This window comes from Ostrea edulis, chromosome 5, assembly GCF_947568905.1.
Source record: "Ostrea edulis chromosome 5, xbOstEdul1.1, whole genome shotgun sequence".
Lineage (NCBI taxonomy): Eukaryota > Metazoa > Mollusca > Bivalvia > Ostreida > Ostreidae > Ostrea > Ostrea edulis.
The window spans coordinates 2,767,276-2,789,210 of NC_079168.1; the positions used below are offsets into that span (position 1 = coordinate 2,767,276).

The 21,935-nt window shown below is 35.3% G+C and overlaps 1 protein-coding gene and 1 long non-coding RNA gene across 4 annotated transcripts in view; one reads left to right on the top strand and one right to left on the bottom strand.

Annotated features, from left to right (window-relative positions):
• LOC125652186 (28S ribosomal protein S16, mitochondrial-like) overlaps positions 1-16,471 on the top strand; it is a 17,860-nt gene extending 1,389 nt beyond the window's left edge. Inside the window, exons 1-3 of one of the 2 annotated variants that reach the window (XM_048881189.2) lie at positions 3,594-3,699; positions 14,406-14,655; positions 15,997-16,471. In XM_048881189.2, coding sequence (XP_048737146.2) covers positions 14,406-14,655; positions 15,997-16,253 — 507 coding nt within the window. In that variant the 5' untranslated portion in view covers positions 3,594-3,699 and the 3' untranslated portion in view covers positions 16,254-16,471. Of the gene's footprint in view, positions 1-3,593; positions 3,700-14,405; positions 14,656-15,996 lie in introns of those variants that run through there. The other variant, XM_048881188.2, reaches the window with a different exon arrangement.
• Positions 1,480-3,159, bottom strand: LOC125660616 (uncharacterized). 2 transcript variants are annotated; one of them, XR_008803487.1, is made up of 3 exons: positions 2,763-3,159; positions 1,958-2,056; positions 1,480-1,846 (listed from the first exon to the last, which is right to left on the bottom strand). It is a non-coding gene; the product is annotated as an uncharacterized LOC125660616 (long non-coding RNA). The 2 variants fall into 2 exon arrangements; XR_008803486.1 differs by lacking the exon at positions 2,763-3,159 and having other exon boundaries at positions 1,958-2,547.
• Positions 16,472-21,935: the final 5,464 nt, after the last annotated feature.

Sequence of the window (21,935 nt, forward strand, 5' to 3'; positions counted from 1 at the left end):
GGAAATTGCATGAAAAATCAACTCAAAAACTTTTAATGTAAGAGTGCATGAATGTTAACTTTAAAATTAATAAAGATTTGTAAAACATTCTAGACTTCTTATCATGTATCTTTGATCCTAAGTTCCTAGAGAATGGAAGTGGGTGCAGTTATTGATGCAAATTTGAAAGTAATCATTTTTTGTCCAATATTTTTGTGGTATTCATTGTCAGTATTAGTGAATCAAGAAATTTGGTACACGCCATGTTGCGCCGTTCCTGCGTTTGGCCACGAAATGCAAGTAAAGGAAAACGTAGGTAAAAATAGCTACCTGGAGAAGGTTTAAATACCTAGGTAGCTATAAGTAGCTACATAGGTAGAAAGAGTCTTTGGACTGGACCTGATAATTATTGATATAAAATTTAGATAATGACAATACACAGTGAAAAGTAATAGATTAGCTATAATATTATAGGTATTTGAAATGGCTTTATTATTTAAAGCTAGTTTAGATTGAATTAGACTGGGTTTCTAAGTGCAATGATATAGCCATATGTGGGTGAGGATAAAATTATCTACTTGGGTATAGTCAATATGCTGTATAATTTGAAAATAATTATTTAAACTAATACTTGTGTTACAAATTAAGTCTTTGGAGTTTGACTTCCACTGATATACTCATGTAATTGGAAGAATTCTTAGCATGACTATTTATTGTTGTAGTCATTTTATTGACTTTTCACAATCCAGTAGGTATTTGTGATTACTGCTCATATTTATATCACTGAACAAAATATATATCTGATCATGATTAAGGTAATATTATTCCTTTCAGCAACATAATTTCAATTATGTGCTCATAGACTGGTCCAGCACAATCTCTAGTATAATTAGCTTTATAAATATGCTAATCAAGCTATATAGCTTTTTAAAGCTAATTGAAATTGCTTGATATAACTATTTCAAATCTTCTATCAAATATATTTTTAAAGCATAAAAATTGAATTTCTAAGTGAAAATATTTCATCCTTGTACTTGAAACAACACACTGTAAACAAAAAAAGCTTCTTAAACTCTGTACCTTAGGAAGAATTTTGATTCAAAATTGTCAAATGTTTAGGATTATTAAGTTGTTACAGATTCCACATTGTAAAGTCATCATATACTTATCAAAGCTTCGACACACACAAGGTAGTGGACAGTTATCAATACAAAAGAAATTCTCTTTTCATGAAAATTCTTAAAATGACATATGATCTATACCTAGAATAGTGTTGTGGTTAGTTCAAAGTACATGTATATTGTTATGTGTCATTGCACTTGAGAAATTTAATCGAAACTAGCTTAAAGAAGCTGTTTGAAATAGCTTTATAAAACTATATAGCTAAATATAGAGATTGTGCTGGGCCTGATAGATATAGCAATGCAGAGGAAATCCGTCATATGCATCAAAAGTTTAAAAAAGGTGAATTGACTTAAATATAAATAAAATCATGAAAACTCATACATTCACAGTTTTAATATGAATTACTTCATGTATTTCCAAATAAGTTTAAAAAAAATATACATGTATGTACAGTGAACAGTATTTTTAACAAATACATGAATTATAATTTCAGCATTATTATTATTATTATTATTTTTTTTTTTTTTTTACATCTTTGCTTCTCAAATTGACAAAAGTCTATTATCAATATTGTGGCATCCCTCCTCTTTTTCAGGTATATGGGAACAGGATCATTTTCCATGCCTTTCACTTGAGGTCTTCAGTTTCATCATTAATCATCTGAATGTCGGTATGCCAAACTCTCATGATGTCATGCCATTACTGGATATTCCTTAACACTGGTTTATTTAAGCCACACTACCTATAACATTGCCAAAATATTAGACTGAAAATTTTCAAATACACAAGATTTGAAGCAGCAAAAGAAAAGAATTACATATGTATAACACACAAAAAAGAAATTAATTCTCACCTGGCTGATATGAACTTTTTACTCCTTTTTAGCTCCCTTTCACTGCATACCAGCCAATAACTAGCAGTCATTATATGCAGATCAGCCATTGTTATCAACCTGTGTATATATATGTTGAATGAAATATGAATGAAAATTGTTGTTCTTTGTTATTCTTTTTAAAATATATATATACTCAATAGTATATTTCCTTACACAGTACTGAATCAAAGGGGTAGGAGAGCAAATACATAATATATAACCTGGCTCATGTTCAGCTGGTTCCATTCTTGTATATAAGTGGTTTGAGTGGAAATGTACATATCTGATGTACATGTACATGCAAAGTACCTTGATTGCACAGGCAATATGCATCACTTGTGTTCGAATTTACTATTAAAGAGTACCCCAAGCGATGCATATTGCCTGTGCTTGATTGGTATTAAAAGTTGGAGAAAAGATCAATGTTCTTTGATATAATTCAAAATTTTGCAGTGAATGAACCATCGGTATGGAGCTTGAATAAATGATCATGCAAATCCTAGTATAGATCCGTAGGGATATATTATCTGGTGTTCTCATATTTTATTTAATTGGCAGATATATATACCCCCCCCCCCCCCTCTCATCCCTTGTGAAATTGCTTCGTAATTTTTATGAGCCTGAACCATAAGTTCATAATTGAAATTCTCTATTTAATGTCACATGAACACCGTTGTAAAATACATACACTGCTCAGATGTAGATGAGGGTACAAGTATACCTATTCTTAAGATTTACAAGATTTTGCACAGTCTATATTATATTTTTAAGAGTCAGTACAAACCTCTTGGTTTTCCTAAAAGTTAATATAAGGAAACTGGCTAGAACAATGATGTTTCTTTGTTGGTTCAGCTTTCACGGAATGTAATATTCGCACTCAATTTCGGCTGCTCGTGGTTTTCTACACAAATGACGCCACCGTTTCCTCTGCGTGAACGCTTTTCCCGGGTTTGGGAAAAGGCAAACTTTGACATCTTCCCAAGTAAATATATATCCCTTGCTATCCTTTATCTGATTTGCGACAGTTTGTGCCGCAAAATCTATATTTTGTCAAAAACAATTTTGTTACCAGTGTAAACAAAATTAACCGGAAGTACCCCTGTGGAACATTTTGCTCATATCACGTGACCGGCGTGGCTAAATACGAAAAATCCCGGGTGTTCCGGAGGAACTCGAAACACGGCTATTACACCTCGAACCCTTGAATTGACAAGGCACGGACTTAGATAGCCTTCTTGCGTATAAGGAAATACGTTACAATCTTTCTGTTGGTATTGAACCTTTTGACCTTGACATTTGACCTACTTTAAATTTATTTTTACATTGGTCATAACTTCTAAATGGTAAATATTAGAGCTTTCATATTGTACATGAGCATTTCTTTTGACAAGATCTTTCTACTGGTACCAAGATATTTGCCCTTGTGACCTTGGCCATCTTCGGAATTGGCCATTATCGGGGACATTTGTGTTTCACAAACACATCTTGTTTGACTAAATAAAGTAATTTGAAAGTTTTCAATTTCAAAATATTGTTGTACATATCGTCCACTTTTCATCAATATCAAATTTCTCTAGTGTAGAACACTTTTCGAAACACTTATAGAACGAACTAATGAAACTAAAGGAAACGAAGAGATATTGTACGAAGTAATAAAATATTTGTCGACCTCGAAGTATATTTATTATAGAATAATATTCTAAACACTGTAAAACAAACAGGTAAGTCTTTGTGGCCGTTATCCATACTAATCTGTAAAACAATTCACTAAATATACGTGTGGTTTGGGACGTTACATCTGTCTAAGGCGTGGTTTGTCAAAGTTGCTAGAATTTCCTCGATACGCGATATTCCATCCTTGCATGTTTTGTAGCAGAAGATATGTTATAACATGTTGATGGGATAAATAACACCATGATAGGGAGTGCATCTGAACTATCGTCCTGTAGCTTGGGTCATCATTAGGGGGGGGGGGGGAGGAGTGGAATATATTTCATCATTTTAATATGTTGACGGTGCAGTGCTACCGTTTGAGCGAGCGCAGCTTCATGTATATATATTTTGTAATGTTCATGTTTTGATCAGGTTCAATTTAAACAATATCTATTTGACAAATACTCATGGGGTGAATTTTCTCCCAGGGTTTTATATTAAAATTCATTAAAACATGTTTACATGAATGTGATTGAAATATGTTTATGCTATATATACATTTTATTTCTGCTGCCTTCACTGTGACTTGCTTAACCTTTGATGTATGACTTGTTCTGAACTGTATGCTCTCAGGTGGCAGGGGACAGTTTTCTCTCATTTGGGCTAATCTGCAACCCCCCCCCCCCCCCATCACAGTACGAAACATGGGGATTTAGACACTGTGCACAATCAAGAATCCTATCTGCCCTTCTCAAAAATCTACCTTTCATATGGGGCCATCCACCTTCCCTCTCAGCTACATACCTTTTGCTGGACCCTGCATGTTTTCACCGGAATTTCTTCAGCAACTGAACACGTGTCTTATTTTCATATTTGCACCCATCTATATGCTAGGAATCATGGTGACACCTGCATGTTGTATATCAACATTTTTACTAAGCACTCAGCTACATTTTTTTTTTTACATGCATCCTAAAATTATTGTATACATTTTTACACATGTAATATCACTTCAAATATGGGGTATTTCCATTTTTTTTAAAAAGTTGACCGGGCCAATAGTGCGAAACTGTCCCCTACTACCTCAGCAGTCGACTGCCTCTACTTTCCTTTTTTTTTTTTACTCTCAATCTTTTCAAGTTACTAATTGTATGATAAAAATGCTCAAACCTTTCAAGCTTGTGAAACTTTGTTTAAACAGCACTGCCTTTGAACATAAAACGCATTTCAATGTAATGATAATTTAAAAATAAATTGATAAATTCAACTATTGGGCATGTATATGTGCGGAACCCCTCCCCACACATGCGCACCTATCTAATTTTAAAAAAATGAAATATGATAATCCCCTTGTAGCAATGGTATGTTCCAAAAGAGAAAATTAGAACAATTTTTATATTATTGTACATAATCCTAGTTGTAACACAATGATGAAATATTTCAGCATTCACATATATAATTCTTTAATAAAATTGCAATATCATTGATTTAAGCCCCTCTCCACTGTTGTTGTGAGGATACATTAATCAAGATTAATTCCCAAAACTAAAATTAATTAATGATTTTTCAGTAGTTAATAGCAACTTAGCAAGTGGCATGGTTGGTTATCATGAGGGGGGTGGGGGTTGTCATCGTGATTTGCATTACCAGACATGTTAAAAGGAAATGTATTCAAGCACTCATTATTTTTAGTCACAAAAAAAAAATGATTTTTGAAAAATGTTTTCAATCCAACCGAATTCCATCGATTTTTTTGTATTTTTTTTTTAAGGTTGATCGATCCTCTTGTGATGTCATAGGTTTTTGTAAAATCTTTTTCTATTTAAATTTTATACATGATTGAAATATGTCTTTCAGAGGAACTTTATTCACTATATAAAATAAAAAATTTGGTAAACTTTTGAAACTGAAAAAGTTTTAATTTTCCATAGATAATCAATTATCTATAATTTTAAAAATGTTTTCAAGGGCAATAACTCCTATGCTGGAATTTCCTCTACCGCATGTCTATGACACAATGATTTCCCTAATATCCACAATTAATTTTTATATATCTATGAATTATCAGATTTCTTAAACTGTTGACATTTAAAATTTGTCATTTCAACAAGTTTTTATTAATTTTCATCATTCTGTTCAACGAAAATGTGCAATTTTTTTTATGTTGATATATACTTCTGTTTTTGTGTGTCTGACATCTTTAAAAGGGTGGCAAGATACACATTTTCTTTGGTTATTGATTAGATTAAACTATATTGAGTGGAAATTAATACAATTTTTCCACTTTTAACCATTAATATTGATAAGTCACATGAGGATCGACCCACCTTAAATAGTACCTGTGCTCCCTCACACATAGAATAATGACAGTGTTTTCCATTCATTTCATTTGAACAGGCCCATTTAGAATTGTAACAGGCCGGGGGGGGGGGGGGGGGGGGGGGGGGGGGTATGGGGGATCCCCCCCCATGAAATTTTGGAAAATTAGACGCAAAATCCTGCATTCTGAGGCATTTCAGGTGGCAAAATGACCCTTGTTCATATGCCACTTTTTAACCTACAAATTTAAATATATACCAAAGGGTTGAACATTTTTACCTCAGACAAGTTAGTCACAGTGGTGTTAAATACACACCTTTCCGATGTTTTGACTGGAAGAAATCATGTAATGTATTCGTTCGACGCTTCATTATTTTTCACTGCCATGTGCTTCTCACGCGCAAGGTGAGAGTTTAAAATATCGTCCAATCAAAATCGCCGTTTCAAAAAGCTCTCGATAAAAACATAAACAAGGAAGAAATATGAAAGATATTTATAGCCAACCAATCGCTACCGCATACATTCTTTGCAAAGATCGATCGTGTAAATCAACATCACTGAAATTGACAACATGTTATTTTTTGATTTTTTTATATTTGAACCGGCCAGAAAATCGTTTGAAACGGTCAATTTGGCCGGCGGCCGGTTCTTAGGGAAAACACTGAATGAGAGAATTTAGTATTTTAATCAGTTGTGGTTTGCAGTTGATTATACACAATTTGTATTCGATGCCATATTACGCCATTTCAATATTGCCCGGTAGTATGACTTTTACAAATGGAAATAAAAAGTACATATTTAGATCCGCCACTGTCAGTCTTATTATGACGTACGTCAAAATGTAGACATGACGTCACACATCATCTTAGCCTGCCTTTCATAAACATTGCACTTTGTTAAACATTTCGCCTAATGATGCACTGAATTTTGGAGCTAGGAGGCCACAAGTTTAGGATGATAATCCACGTAAGTTCACAATCATATTCCAAGGTGTGATTTTGCGAGGTCTTGGTCATTTTTGACAAGGGACTTCTGGGATTGGCGCCAAAAAATTTTCCTTGTTAGAGATTTAGATTTAGCTTGGATTACTTCCCGCGCTCTAGTCATGAGAGCTCGCAGTAACTGCGCTCGCTATTATTGGCACTAAAGCACATAATAATAAGTTTTGTTCAATAGCTATGTAACAGGTTGGGAACACTTCCCCTATAGCGAGATATTCTCGCAAAAACATGATTATCACTCTCAAGTGAGAGTAAAAATATATCCCGTACAACCGAGAAAAACACCCATGGAGTACATCTCTTCGTGTTTCACGTGAAAAGAAGAAAAAGAGCTAAAATGTCTGATACTTCTGCAAATATATTAATCAAATCAAAAACACTCACGGTGTGTATATAGGATTTCAGAATCCTTCCCTCTTATGCAGCAACATTGATATGAAATTTCTTGACTGTGTTGTAAATTTTATAGAGACAATTCGCTTCGTGCTCAGCTCAGTTTGTGTCGCACTTATTCAGTATTGCACGGAATTTGCTATTATTTTCAATGAAGACCCCAAAACACTTGTTTATAATGGTAATGTTTACTTTCTCGCTAAAATGGGGTAATAGCGTTTTAGAGAGAAGATCTCGCTATAGGGGAAGTGTTCCCAACCTGTTTAAAGCACATGATAGGATGTAAGTTTTGTTCAGTAGCCATGTAATATAAAATACTTGTATACTATGTCACATGTTCGCTGCCGGAGTGTCCGATTCACTCTCAGATGAAAGTAAGTGAATCAGACACTTTGCGAGCGAAGATGAAGGTATAAAGAGTCTCCGATATATAAACAAATTTCTCTAATAGACACAGTATAGAGAGGATTCAGTTTAAAACAAGATACGGGGTTGTTATATTTTTGAATACTTTTTTTTTTTTTTTAAATTTCTTATATATGTGTGTCTGTATAAAGGACAATATCACCCCTAATAAAAATCAAAGTACTGAAAGACGGGGTCAAATTATTCAATGCATAACTTTCAGAAATGGTGCAGTTATGCTAATATGACAATTCATATGAAAACTCTCCAGACAAATACTTTAATGAGACATAGGTCTTGAATTGCAGATTTACGTACAACTTCCTATTCGTGTTTTTTGATATAAGAAAAGAAGTGTTCAAAATCGAAATTTTCTTGAAGTCTGTTCCTTTTTTATGGTTTTGAGGCCAAAACGAATATCTAAAGGAATGCTTGTATTGTGACCTCCTAGTCTTGTGGCCAGTTTTGTTTATTCCATATGATCCAGAATTCGATATTCTTGGTTATCATTTCGCCGAGATAGTTCCTTCCTTATTAAACCTCAATATATTCTTGGTTTGTATCTTATGGTGAGGGTCACCATTTTAACTTGTGCACTTAGCTTTTCAGCTATTCATACCTAAATCAGGTGCTGAACTCTTGTGAAAAAGCATGAATGCTATAATAAAGTAAATGAAAAGAAATATAGATAAAGGTATGGAGCAAAGTTTAATATGTCAACAGAACAGAAAAATAACATATGATAGGTTGACATATGACAGTATATGTTTAATAGCTTATTTTTTATGGACCAACATAATGAAACCAAATGTTAAAGATAAAATTGATAATGGCATACTTTGGAATTGCTCAATACAACCTTTCAATAACACATGAACGTTTAAAATCAAGTGGATATGTAAACACTCCAATTCTTTCTTTAGTAAAGAAAATTTTCTAAACTACTAAAACTAAACAAGAACATGTAAATTGTAAACATTGTAACAAAATTGGTAATATAGTAATTTCAATTTTTAGGCCCCCCTTTGAAAAAGAGGGGGCATCTTGTTTTGCAACTGTCAGTCGGTCTGTAGACCATGTGTTGTCGGCTCAATATCTTGAGAACCATTCACTTGATGATAATGATATTTCATATGTGGGTTGGTTATGAGTAGAAGAGGACCCCTAGTGTTTTTCTGGTCAAAGGTCCAGGGCTCGAAATTAACATATGCCCATCAGTCTGTGACTGGTTAAAAGTCTGGCGGACTGACTGATGTTTGTTTTAGTCAGTCCGATGAAACTGATTAATTTCCTAAAGCATCATTTTGGAAAACATACTTATGGAATCTTAAACACACATTTGGCATTCTTCTGTAGATATCAGATGAACCAGATTAGTGCATATTGTAAATATAAATCTCACATAAGTGTTACAATATTGTATGAGGCTTATCAAGTTAAATTCCGTTGTGGACTGGTAAATTTTTCTGTGGACTGGTTGAAATTATACCCTATCAGTCCGGCGGGACTGGTGACATAAAAATTTAGTTTCAAGCCCTGAGGTCAATCTACTCTGGACATAGGAATATAATGTCCACTCAATATCTTGAGAACCCTTTGCATGAAAAATATCAAACTTAGCACACTGGTACATCCTTAGGAGTAGATGACCCCTATTGATTTTGAGGTCATATGGTCAAAAGACAAGGGTCAAAATGGGCATAGGAATATACTGACCATTCAATGTCTAGAGAACCCTTTGCTTGACAGACATCAAACTTGGTACACCAGTACATCTTCAGAAGAAAATGACCCCTATTGATTTTGAGGTCACATTGTCAAAGGTCAAGGGTCAAACTGGACATAGGAATATACTGTCCGCTCAATATCTTGAGAACCCTTTGCTTGACAGACATCAAACTTGGTACACTGGTACGTATTCAGGAGAAGATGACCCCTATTGATTTTGAAGTCACATGGTCAAAGGTCAAGGGTCAACCTGGACATTGGAATACACTGTCCGCTCAATATCTTAAGAACCCTTTGCTTGACAGACATCAAACTTGGTACAGTGGTGTATATTCAGGAGGAGATGACTCCTATTGATTTTGAGGTCACATGGTCAAAGGTCAAACTGAACATAGTAATATACTGTCCACTCAATATCTTGATAACCCTTTTGCTTGACAGACATCAAACTTAGTACACTGGTACATCTTCAGGAGAAGATGACCCATATTGATTTTGAGGTCAAAAGTCAATTGTTGAACTGGACATAGTAATATGCTGTCTCCTATATTTTAAGAATTATATGCTTGATTGACACCAAACTTGGCACACTGGTACAGCATAAGGAGTAGATGACTCCTATTGATTTTTAGGTCACATGGTCAATTCACTCTTGACATAGGAAGATATTGCCTGCTCAATATTTTGAATTGATGATACTACTACCAATTAAATGATGTGTATGTATAACCCTTTTCAATTTTGCACCATGGGGGGCATATGTGTTTTACAAACATCTCTTGTTTTGACACACATTTGGGCTAGAAGTTTCCTATGCAATGAAAAATAAGTCCACAAAGCCAGACAACTGTCTTCTCAAGTGAAACAATATTACATAAAGTGCTGCAAATTCAGGCATTTTAGATTATTATGCATATATACCAATATCTGGACAATTAACAATTATTGTAAAAGCATTACTGTTGAATAGTAATAACATCGATACAGAACAGTGAACTATGATTGTGTAAAGAATATAATACTGTTGCAATGTGAGATTTTGAGTTAACAATACAGACTGATGCCTGATCAGGGTTAAATAAATTGCAATGCTGGGTTTTCATCGTTATTTTCAGTATCACAGAAAAGGTTATAATGAGATGGACATGTAAACACTCCAAACTTGTATAAAACAAGATGTGTTTGTAAAACACAAAATGTTCCCGATAATGGCCAATTCCGAAGATGGCCAAGGTCACAAAGATGAATACCTTGGTACCAGTAGAAAGATCTTGTCACAAGAAATGCTCAAGTGCAATATGAAAGCTCTAATATTTACCATTTAGAAGTTATGACCAATGTCAATCTTTTTAAAAGTAGGTCAAATGTCAAGGTCAAAAGGTTTACAACAAACGGAAAGGTCTTGTCACAAGGAATACTCATGTGAAATATCAAAGCTCTATCTCTTACTGTTCAAAAGTTATTAGCAAAGTTAAAGTTTCAGACAGAATTACAGAATGACAGACAGGACGAAAACAATATGCCCCCTGATCTTCGATCTCGGGGCATAAAAATAGTTTCTAAACTGCTAGAACTGTAAATATGTACACATAAATTGTAAGCATTTTACATAATTTCAAATTTTTTGACACACATTAGGACTAGAAGTTTCCTATGCAATGAAAGATATATACATATGATAGTCAATCATAAACATACAAGTCCATAAGCCAGACATCTTTTTTTAAATAATATAATTTAAAGAGCTGTAAATTATATAATTTCAAAATATTATGCATCAAAGATGCGTATGGCCGAGTTGCAGTTTGGAAAATTATGCACGCTTGCATTCACAAAGTAAAAACATGCACGTATTTAATATAGTTTATAAGTATGAAGCTTTGAATGGCTGCAATAGGTATTTAGTGTGATAATGACCTTGACCTTTGGATTTCAAAAACAACATGAATCTTGAATGTCATCAGGATTTTAAGTCTGATAAATATCCACCAGCAAGTACATGTATAAAAGTTAGAGGCAAGCTCAATTCTACAGTATATAGTGAAAAAGAGACTTTGACCTTTTGACCTCAAAATAAATAAGAAAAATGTCCAAAAGAACTTGTCTGTACAGTTGTGTGTGTGTGTGTGTGGGGGGGGGGGGTAATATTGTTGGCTTGCATTAAAACTATTTTTTGCGTGCATTGAATAAATAACACGACAAACTCCGGATACATTCGCATATTCTCTGGGGTTTTTTCCGTAAAAAAGGCCAGATGTAACCAAAGTAAGAATTTGCTCTTGAAAACAACAATTGTTTCTCTTTGAAAGATAATTCAAATTCATCTAATAAATCAATGGAAAATAAAAAGATTATTTTTCTTCTTCAAAATATTGATCTTATATTTTTCAGATCTGTGTACAAAATGATCAGCACAATTTATGCACCCTTTTTTCCATGTAGATTCAATTCATGTGTTCTCGGCACGGCTTCTGTTTTGAGGCCTCGATTGATGGTAACTAATAGACGGGGTCATGTGACCCCTTCTAAAAAACCACAATGAATGAAATAAGCTTTTACTGAAAACTTTGATTCAAAATAGCTCTAAAATTCTGCTTTCATCATCAGCCACCTCAAAGCTCTTTCTGATCCAGGAATTTCAATATTCATGCCATTGATTCACCATAGCAATAACCCTTATTGATGCATATAACTTGGAAACTAGGATTAATATTCAAAAGTTCTTCACAACCACTTTTTGTTCATCCTGATAGCCCTGAACAATATCATTTCTTTTAAAATCATATGAAGCTTTTTTGTATTTTAACACATTATGTTTGATATATTTGATGAGATCTTTTGATTTTCAATATCCAAATCTAAAATTGACTTTCTTATCTGCCTAAACAAGTGACAAGTCTTTGTAATCAAACCCAAGGACCCCTGATACAACAGTCAGTTGCTCTGCTGATTCAGTTAAATGTTAATGCCTTAGTCAGAGGTACATGTAGTAGGAACTAGGAAGACCATATGTTTAACACTACCACATTGAAACCCCTAAGAGAGAAAAGTGTCCGGATTCCCGCAGAGTCCCAGTGCCTGTGGGACAAACCTCTTTGGGCAGTCATTCTTACATGCCAGAAAGTACCCAGGTGTAAAATGTAAAAGACTCATAATTTGATTCTGCTGAAAATTGAAGCTGGGACCTCAGGGGTTCAGTTATCTCCTAATGAAGCTAAAGGATCAATCCACTTGCCAGAGCTAATATGACGGCCATATATCTAACACTACCAGATATCAGGGTTTTAAACTTTTATCCACCACATGTTACTACCCATTTAATATTTTAAAGCAAATTTTTGAGGATGCAGGTGTAAGTTTGCTGGGGTACCTTTTAAGGAGGTACTCTACATCGTCATAATGGCCTACTTCCTTTTAAAACATTTTAACAAAAATATAAATATCAGCAATATTTGTCTATTCGTTAAAAATTTTCTTGCCTATAGCCGAGTAGCTCAGTAGGTTAGCACGTCGACTGCTGAACTGTAGATCGCATGTTCGAGCCCAGCAGGGGTTTTTAATTTTTCTCAGATTACTTTCAACTAAAACTGCATTTTTTGACTAAATAAAGTAAATTTGAAAGTTTTCAATTTCAAAATCCACTTTTCATTCATATCAAATATATCTGGTGTAGCATACCTCCTTAAATTCATTATAGGTGTTCAGCACTTAATGACTCGAGTTTAAAAGGTCCAAGTTGATTGGACAATATTACTACTGTTGCTGCGGAACATCATCGAAATTAATAGCTAAATATGGTTGACCCCTTTGAACTCTAATAACTTGTGAAAACATATCTTGTCTCCTGAAACAGGACGATCAACAGTCGTACAGGTATTGTTAGGGTAACCACAAGAAGCTATATTTTAAAAGCTAACCCTAAGATGGACTGCAGTGGATGATGGATGCATAAACTAATATAATGAAGGAAAATTGCATGGACAAAATTGTGTAGTGTTAATGACAGGGACCCAATTCTCAGAAGTTGGACTTATTTTTTCAAAGTTTCTGTGAAGTCAGGTAAATCTATGTACCTGTCAAAACAGAACAATATTCTGGCTTTCGACTGAGAAAACTTTTGATGCATTATTGCGATTAATGCAGAAATTATGAGAGTTTGAAGTGAGCAACTGAGAATTTAATGGTGACCTTTTAGGTCCCTTCTTTCTATTATTATACTATTTATACCACATTGATTGTGTCAAAACCTTGTGCCCTTTACTGGTAGTGAAAAGAACCATGACAATTCCCTTCATGTTTTCATTACATCACCACATTAAGATTGTGATGTACAAGAACTCCTGTAAACAGAGTTTACCACTAGAACTGTGTCAAAACATACTTTCAAACATTTATTGAAACTCCATTCCAGTTGAAAGCTTGCGTCTTCAATACATTTGCCTATTTATGTAGACATGATGAGATGTGTTAAACTGAAAGAACGGAAAAATTCTTAAGATTGCAGAAACCAGTCGGTTACAATAGGCGAAAAATTTCAGAAATAACAGTAGTGATAACTGATTGCTCCACACACACACATACAAATTATTATCCTCTTGTGGTCCATTGCGAGATGGGATATAGCAATGGGACTTTCATGTGTTGGAGAGAGTGTGTAAAACTGACCTTGTAGACACAGGCAATGATATCGCTTGGGTTGTCTGTGCTTGTAGACACAGGCAATGATATCGCTTGGGTTGTCTGTGCTTGTAGACACAGGCAATGATATCGCTTGGGTTGTCTGTGCTTGTAGACGCTCTGCATACCACATGTATAGTATGTTCTGATCATGGGAATGTCATTAAATGCTGTTCATCGTTGATGCCTAGAATTGTGATCTTTGTTTTAAAGTTCATATAAATTTGATTGACGTTCAGGTGTTTTTGTAGATGAAGCCCTACCCTGGAGCGAAGCTTGTGGTCAGAATGGCCAGGTACGGTTGTACAAATCGACCGTTTTATCATATAGTGGTCACCTGGAACAGGTATCCCCGGGACAAGAAGATCAAGGAACAGATTGGCTTCTATGACAGGTTACCAAACCAAACTGGGGAACAGGTGCTGGGGCTGAACCTGGACAGAGTCAGCTATTATTTTAAGTACGGGGCACAATTCTCCAGACCTGTCCTTCAGCTTTTAGGTATGTGTTACACAATGAAAATTCCACAGCAGTAACTCGTTTATATCAGGGTCAATGATAATGGAACTCTTATTAGTTTTGCTCTTTCAATTGGGGCTGTAAATAGGATTGTTTAGGGAAGATATCATCTTTAACATGTTATTTATGCAGAAGCAGGAAAATTGAATGGTCACAGATGACAACTTTTGAAGTTTTTTGCTGAACAGTTTAATAAAGTTCTGTTAGATTTTGAGTAAAATACTGTCAACAAAAAGACATGTGTAATTAAAGACAATGGAGAGGCTGTAATACTGTAAACAAACAAAAGATACAGTATGCTGTAAACAAAGACAATGAGATATTGATTGCTGTAAACAAAAACAAGATATTGATTACTGTAAACAAAGACGATGAGACAATGATTGTTGTAAAAAAGACAATGAGATATTGATTGCTGTAAACAACAAGATGTGTTTGTGAAACACAAATGCCCCTGATAATGGCCAATTCCAAAGATGGTCAAGGTCACAAGGACAAGTATCTTGGTTCCTGTAGAAAGATCTTGTCATAAGAAATGCTCATGTGCAATATGAAAATCTAATATTTACCATTTAGAAGTTATGACCAATGTCAATTTTTTTAAAAGTAGGTCAAATGTCAAGGTCAAAAGGTTTAGTACCCATGGAAAGGTCTTGTCACAAGGAATATTCATGTGAAATATCAAAGCTCTAGCACTTGCTGTTCAAAAGTTATTACATGTAGCATAGTTAAAATTTTCAAAAAGTAGGTCAAACTCCAAAGTCAAAAAATGTTGGTACCCACGAAAAGGTCTTGTCACAAGGAATACTCATGTGAAATATCAAAGCTCTAGCATTTACTGTTCAAAAGTTATTAGCAAGGTTAAAGTTTTCAAAAAGTAGGTCAAACTCCAAGGTCAAGGTCACAGGGTAAAAAATGTACCCACGGAAAGGTCTTGTCACAAGGAATACTCATGTGAAATATCAAAGCTCTAGCACTTACTGTTCAAAAGTTATTAGCAATGCTTAAGTTTCAGACAAGATGGCAGAATGGCAGACAGGACAAAAACAATATACCCCCCTCCCCCCGTCTTCGATTTCGGTGGCATAAAACAATGAGATATTGGTTGCTGTAAACAAAGACAATGAGATATTGATTGCAGAGCAGTGTCATCTAAGTGCATATTAATTGCTAGAACCGGCCAAAGCTGAAAGTAAATTTCCAAACGAATTTTAAAGGACTGCTCCGAGATTCGGCGCAGTCCAAGTATTCAGCCGAGCTGAATCTCAACCGAGACTAGGGCATTATCTGTTAATTTTCAGGATTGTTTTTCTTATTTATCAGGCATCATAGGATATTTCCCCATCCATCCGTACACGTTGTTGGAAGCCAAAAGAATAACACGACGTCGGGAAGAACTAGAAGAAAAAATCAAAGGACTATACAATGAACAGAAAAGTGAACATTCAAAGGAGACAATAGAATCAGAAAGTTTGGACATTGACCAATCAAATGTGTCGGATACAAATGTGCCTGTAACTTCAGAAATATTATCAGAATCATTAAACAAAGCTCGTGAATTGTCGGTATTAAAACTGTGAAATATACATTGTTAGTTTCTGCTGTAGAATGAAGTATGTGTGTGTTATCTACAAGGATCATATCATAAGCAAAATCATCATTTATTGTCTTCCATCATTTTGACCATCACTATGATGCATGAAGAATAGAATTTTGGATGTCTTTTGTTTATTTCTTTCAATGTGTGTAACTGTATTCTATTTGACTTTCAAACAGGCAAATTGAAAATATCTCAATCTCTCTCTCTCTTCCTTAAAAGCATATGAATATGGGGACTCCATATATTCTTTACATGCTAAGTCATTGCTGTGTTGACGGTGTTACCGATAAGGCGAGCGCGAGTACAACATTCTCCTCATGATGTTAAATCATGGACCTGTCACCGTGATATCACAAATAAAAAGAGTTATTGAATCGGGGGTGGATCCAGAAATTTATTAAGGGGGGGGGGGGTGTTTTGCCATTAATTTTGGTTTTTAAGGGGGTCCACCCTCAAGATGCGTTAGTTTTTATCCCTTTTAAGCAAACTTTTCTGCTGTCGTTTGGACTGAAGAATATAGAGCACCTCTATGAATGAAATATTTGTGCCATTGACCTATCATTGAAAGATAATGGATGCATAATTATGTGATAATACTATGAATTCTGTTCATAAAATATTTTCCTTAACTGCAAGGCCATGTTTGTCATATTGATATTGAAGCATCCATATGTTGTGTGGATTCAGACACCCCCTAGAGTTATGGTAGGGGAATAATAATGGAGTCACAATTTTTCATGGGAATATAAAGGAGAAAATTCTTTTGAAAATCTTTAGAATAGCAAGGCTCAAGTACTCAGGTGAGCTTTGTGGCACATACACCTCTTGTTTCAAAAATAAACATTATAACTCGTATATACTTAACACAAAGGTTGCTCCTGACCTGAGGGTGTGTCAATACCCTATCATAAGGTCATTGATTGACTTAATATACAGGAAAATGAAGCAGATTAATCTTTTAAGATCCTCATCCTATCTAGAGATGTCATAGAAGGACTAATAACCACCATGGGGCTTTTTATTGGATCAAAACTGCACAAAATGATGTGACCTTGACCTCAATCATAAAATGTTTCTGGTATAGGAAAATGTACACTTTTTCTTCTAAATTTCAAAGATCTGGGGAAAGTCCACATTTATGATTATCATAAGATTACTAACAATTTCCTATAACAGTTCCGTATATACATGTACATGCAAGAATGTTGTACATAAATTATAATTCCTTAGGAGACAGGGCCGTAACTGCCGATGAGGCAGACGAGGCAACTGCCTCGTCTGATTTTTTGGCAAAAAAGAAAATAAAATTATATAAATGTTATATTATAGGATATATGTTTAAAATGAAGACAAGCACCTTTGTCTTTGACACCATATTACGATTCTTTACATAGTACAAATGAAACACAAACATGATAAATTGGGATTTAAAAAGTGTCATTTTCAGTCGTAAAGTCAATCGGCGGCCCCCAATCCCCTGCCTCCCCTGATTTAGAACCCTACTTACGGCCCTGGGAGACCACATCAGGAATAAGCTACTGTAAGTGTAAACGGGATTGCGTATTTTGGGGGATGTGACTAGTCAAAATTATACGTTTGTTTTGTTATCTTCGCATGAAATCTTCATAATCTTTGAACGCCAACTTATTTCATACTCAGAAAATTCTTTTGTTGAATCATATCACGCAATAATTCAATTAATAATATTTACATGTATTAATTCACCCTTTTGTGTTTGAGGCAAAATTTATTCATGAAAAAATATAAGCTGTGGCCTTCTACTCGACATTTAAATAAATCTACAGCATTGTACGGAGTATACCGTATACGATGTTGGGTATTTATGTTTCATGAAAACCTTGTGCATAAAGTTTTATGCATGATTGCTCATCCAGAGGCTTTCTGGATATTGGTCACAAAGTACAATTTGCTGACGATAAAAATTCGTAAAACTATATACACTGTATATCTTCTAAAACCACGAAATGATAGACAAGCATAACAAATCACAAATATCCAAGATTAATTGTATCTTGCTTGATAAGAACATCACCAAGACCGGTGAAGGGCTTGAAATTTAGGCCTATGCTCGGAGCTTGCGGCCATTGAGCAGTGAAGGTTCTTTAGCGTGCCACACCTACTGCGACACGGGGCATCCGTTTTTAACGGATCTCCAGCGTTTGGCGATGGAACTGTCACTACCTTTTTTAACGACTTGGGTCTGTCGTTGCCGGGATTCAAACCCCGGGCCTTCCGCATGCGGGGCGAACGCTCCAACCTCCCGGTCACCGCGGCGGTGGCTTGTATTGAATATTGTTTAACGTCCCTCTCGAGAATATTTCACTCATATGGAAGAAATTTGAATAAGATGGCTTTATTGGTGTCCTCATAGATCAACATTTGTGTATTTACATGCTAATAAACTCAAAAATATACTGTATAGCGGGTTATTTCCGTGGGCCTAATACTTTTTCGATTTTTGTGGATATTTTTCTTTCACTCCTTTTTTAAATATAAAAAAGTAGGGATTTTAAAAGATTTATAATTTAGCATGATTCAAAGAAAAAAGATCGATGGTTCTTACCTGTAGGACACAAAACTGTTATAATATTCATTGACACTTATTTTAAGAATCTAATAATTTCGTTCCTTTCCGCAAAGTACTAATATCCATATTTGACGTGACGGAACGGAGTGACTTTGAAAATTCAAATTATACGTCATACATATTTAAAAGTCAAGTTACCTCAAAGTCTTTGCTTTTTATAATACAAGATATAGACTTTATTGATTAAAACTGCACTTCTACATGCAATTTTCAGGAAATGTGTTTCACTTAAGCTGAATTGCATGTAGTCACATTCCGTTCTTTATGATATTTTACAGATACACATTGACAGATTATACATGTTTTCTTTTTTATTATTGTTTTTTTTTAAACGAATGGTTCGGTTTCGCAAAATACCAATACCCGTGTGGATATTGGTAATTTGCGGCACGAAACAAGACTTGGCCATCACGGTAGTTTTCTTCTGGTATTTTTCATAGCTTGAGCATAACTTTTTCTACTTGAATCAATATATTTAATAATAACATGGATGTTTGTGTGGGCTTTCCATCGACTATTACATTGTACAAATGTACATAGATATTCTGTATTGGTACATGAAGTCTTGAAATGCTCGAAGTTATACTGATATATAATCAAACACTTATACATGTATATGCATAGTGGCAAGTGCTAAAACTTTTGAAACTATTTTATTTCACTAAGAGGCTCCACTTGGAGCATAATAGTACAAAAGTAAGATAAAGACAATGTTGAACACAATGAGTGAAACACAACAGGAAGGTAATATCTTAAAAATATGGACAATAAAGACATGCTATGAAGTATACTAGTAGTATAGAGTTGTCGCGCTTTTCCAGAAAAAAAATTCTGGTTTCATTCCGTGAAATACCATTATCTCACAGGCACTCGACGTTTTGAATATCTATAATAAAAAAAATGTCTTCCTGTAAACATAATATTCATATTATGTTTACAGGAAGACAATATAATTGAAGATGGTTATTCCCACTGCATTCCCTGAATTTCAATCTAAATTCAATAAAATAAGGATTGGCAAAAGTTATGTCCCTTATCACTGGCAAAGAACATGGGAAATTGACCATTTACAGTGTACTCCAAATATTTTGTAATTCTGGGGACTGATCGGAATTACAAGTTCATTACAGTATACTCCGCATATATCGAAATATTCGAAGTTCAATATATAGACAGTGCTACAGGTTTTTTTTAATTTATTTATTTTTATTTCAATATAACAGATAGTCCAATATAAACGACTTCAATATAACAAATAGTTTAATATAAGTGACTTCAACATAACAGATAGTTCAATACAAGCGACTTCAAAATAACAGATAGTTCAATATAAACGACTTCAATATAACATAGTTCAATATAAGTGACTTCAACATAACAGATAGTTCAATATAAGCGACTTCAATATAATGATTGGTTTTTATATATATAGCGCTTTTCCAGCGTATGCTGCTCAAAGCGCTTTACAATGCATTATTACCCCGGCAGACCTTATATCAATCTAGAACTTTCTCAGCTTCCTGGGAAGCATACACTGCAAGTTGCCGTTACAGGCGCTAAAGCACTAACTTCTAAAACTATCTTTCACTGTCTATAGCTAGGTACCCCTTTTACACTTGGGTGGAGTGAGGGAATTCGTGTAAAGTGCCTTTCCCAAGGATACAACGTCGGTCCTGCCGCGGCCAGGACTTGAACCCACGACCGTTGGGTCGAGAGTCTGACAGCCTAACCACTACGCCACCGACACAATATAACACATAGTTCAATATTTAAGCGACTTCAATATAACAGATAGCTCAATATAAGTGACTGGTATATATATTTTTTGCAATTAGCTAGATATTAAATAGTGTATTGGCCGAGTTGTGACACTTGTAACAGGAAGAGAGAAAATATACCTGAGCAGACCGGGATTTGAACCCGGTGCCCCTAAATCACTAGTCAGGTCCTCTATCACCTGAACTATCTAGCCACCGGCGATCAAACCTGTCTTACCACCAAACACCTTTCATTTCATTTAAGCCCACCGGTAAAAGCGTACCCGCAACTAGTTCGCGGAGGGTGGGAACCCTCATGTTCATCAGCAAGAGATTTTACAACCCCGACCATAATGGCAATCAGTGGCGGATTAGGGGGGGGGGCGATAAAATATATAAATTTCTTCCAAAAGCCCTTGAAATTTGCGTCATTTTATTAATTTCACCTCATAAAAAATGATAGAAAATAGTACAATTTAAGACTAACTAGGAGATATACATTTGTATTTCAAGCCCTATAAAATCTGTAAATTCCAGGAGCTTCCCTCAGACCCCCTGTCTCATAAAGTGGCGTCCCCCGTAACCGCAATTCCTGGATCCGCCCCTGGCGATGAACAGCCCCCCCCCCCCCCCCCCCCCCCCCCCCCCGCTGAGAATTCCTTTTTCTGGCATGGGCCTGTTAATTTGCCGGGGATCAGACATGGGGGCACTAATACAATGGATGACCCACTAACCAGAGAGACAAAACCATTACAGCGGGACGGGATTTAGAATGTCAGATAAGTCAGTGCTGACGTCACAGTCAAGTGCCATGAACACGACAACCTAACATCGTCAGTAGCTCTAGATAACCGCTGGCTCGACAGGTCATTTTCTATACACGTATACAGATCTGCATCAAAATACGTCTAATTAACACAGTTCACAATGTATGATTAAAACTATTATATAGAGTCCCGTGGAGATCCGGGTTAGAATAGGTCCTCTGTACCCCCTTGCTTGTCGTAAGATGCGACTAAACGGGGCGTTCCTTCGGATGAGACCGCAAAATCTGAGGTCCCGTGTCACAGTAGACCGTGTGTGGCACGATAAAGATCCCTCCCTGCTCAATGGCCATAAGAGCTGAGCATAGACCTAAATTTTGCAGTCCTTCACCGGCAATGGTGACATTTCCATACGACTGAAAGATTCTCGAGAGCTAGGTACGTTAAACAATATATACATTATGCATGTATATACGCGGAAATGGATCCGCCCGTTTGTAAATCTTCCTGGTTAAGGTAAACTGGTTATCTGG